At 58.2% G+C, this 1,722-nt stretch overlaps 1 protein-coding gene across 1 annotated transcript in view; it reads right to left on the bottom strand.

Moving 5' to 3' along the window:
• Positions 1-1,722, bottom strand: part of CPT1B (carnitine palmitoyltransferase 1B (muscle)) — a 16,108-nt gene that overhangs the window by 8,916 nt on the left and 5,470 nt on the right. Inside the window, exons 7-9 of the mRNA XM_011985596.1 lie at positions 1,345-1,634; positions 648-753; positions 451-567 (exon numbers count right to left, since the gene is read on the bottom strand). Coding sequence (XP_011840986.1) covers positions 451-567; positions 648-753; positions 1,345-1,634 — 513 coding nt within the window. The remainder of the gene's footprint in view (positions 1-450; positions 568-647; positions 754-1,344; positions 1,635-1,722) is intronic.

Raw genomic sequence — 1,722 nt, 5'->3', positions numbered from 1 at the left:
GGCAGGGCTCTCCAAGCAGGACTCTGGGTCACGTCTAGGAGGCATGACATTTAGCTGGTGGAGGAAGGGCACAGCTGGCCAAGACATCTTCAGGAGGAGGGTATGCAAAAGACAATCTGAGGGAGAATCAGCCCCCAGAGGCTGGGCTGAGCTTTGTGGGGAAGAGGGAAGTGCTGAAAATGCTCCAGGGGCCTGTGAGTGCCGCCCCCATCTCATGGCCTTCTCTAAACACAGATGGCCCCACGGGCTGTAGGTGGTCTCTGTCCTCCCTGAAGCCAGTTTGGACTCTACGGGTATCCTGAGATGTGCCCTGTGCCTTCCCGAGGGCTGGGTCAGGCGGTGGGGCCAGCAGGGGGGGAGGAGGAGGAGCAGGGGGACTCAGGCCTTGTTGGGGTTGTACCCGCCCGCTGCTTTGTGGTCTCACATCTGCTCTGGGAGCTTCCAACCCACCTGTTTTGGAATGTCCCACTGCAGCCGCGTAGGAGGTGGGAGCGCAGGGTTCGGTTTGCCCAGGCAGTGCCCAGTCTCCGTGTAGCCCAGGTGGAAGCTGTCTGTGCCCAGGACAAACTGCAGGGAGAGGATGAGGCTGAGAGGCCGGCCTCATCCCCTCCAGCCTGCCCTGCAGGTTCCCTCTGCAAGGCTATTACCTCCCAGAGGTGCCCAATGATGGGAGCATCTGCCCACGCATGCTCTGCATTGAGACCTAGCTGGCCATTCTTGAAGGAAATAAGAGTGAAGGATTTGTCAAACCACCTGTGGGGAGAGTAGACACATGAAGAACCAAAGCTGGGAATGTCCAGAGGAGCCTGACCTGCAACCCCAACCTTTAACCCTAACTCGGATGTTACCCTAACCCTAACCCTAACACCAACCCTATTCTCTCTCTTCTCTCTCTCTCTCTCTTTTTTTAATTGAGATGGGGTCTTGCTCTGTTGCCCAGGCTGGAGTGCAGTGGTGTAATCTTGACTCCCTGTAACCACCCGGGTTCAAGGGATTCTCCTGCCTCAGCCTCCCGACTAGCTGGGATTACAGGTGCCTGCCACCATGCCCGGCTTCTAACCCTACTCTCTAACCCAAACCCTAACCTTTAACCCTAACCACTATCCCTACCTAACCACTAATCACAATCCTAACTACTTTTAAGAAAGGGTCTTGCTACATTGCCGAGGCTGGTCTTGAGCTCCTGTGCTCAAGTGATCCACCCGCCTCGGCCTCCCAAAGTGCTAGGATCACAGGTGTGTGCCACCGCACCCAGCTCACAACCTACCTTTTATCTTCAATCCTCTAACCATAACCCTAACCTTTAACCCTAAGCTGTGACCTGTGGGGCGGGGGCAGCCGCACCTGTTGTAGCAGTTGCCATGTAGCAGGGCCTTGCCATAGAGGCTGAGGCTGGCCTCATCTTCGGGGTCATAGCGGTAGGACTCCTCATCCAGGGCCACGAAGAAAGCGGCACGCTCGATGGCCTCCAAGGCAGCCTTGTTCTTTCCAGAGCTAAAGAAGGCCTGGCGTGCCTGCGCCCACTCCACCCTGCAGCACGGGGCAGGGTAAGCAGTGGCCACATGGACTTGGGATGAGGGTGCCTCCGAGGGCCTGGCTGGACCTGGAGATGGGGGTGGGGTGCCAGGCTGGACCTGGAGATTGGGGGGTGCCAGGCTGGACCTGGAGATGGGGGGGTGCCAGGCTAGGCCTGGAGGTGGGGGTGTGTGTGCCAGGCTGGGC

The sequence above is a fragment of the Mandrillus leucophaeus genome, unplaced genomic scaffold (assembly GCF_000951045.1).
Source record: "Mandrillus leucophaeus isolate KB7577 unplaced genomic scaffold, Mleu.le_1.0 Scaffold288, whole genome shotgun sequence".
In the NCBI taxonomy this organism is placed as follows: Eukaryota; Metazoa; Chordata; class Mammalia; order Primates; family Cercopithecidae; genus Mandrillus; species Mandrillus leucophaeus.
The sequence above is the reverse complement of the archived record's forward strand: the minus strand, read 5'-3'. Positions and strand labels throughout refer to the sequence as shown.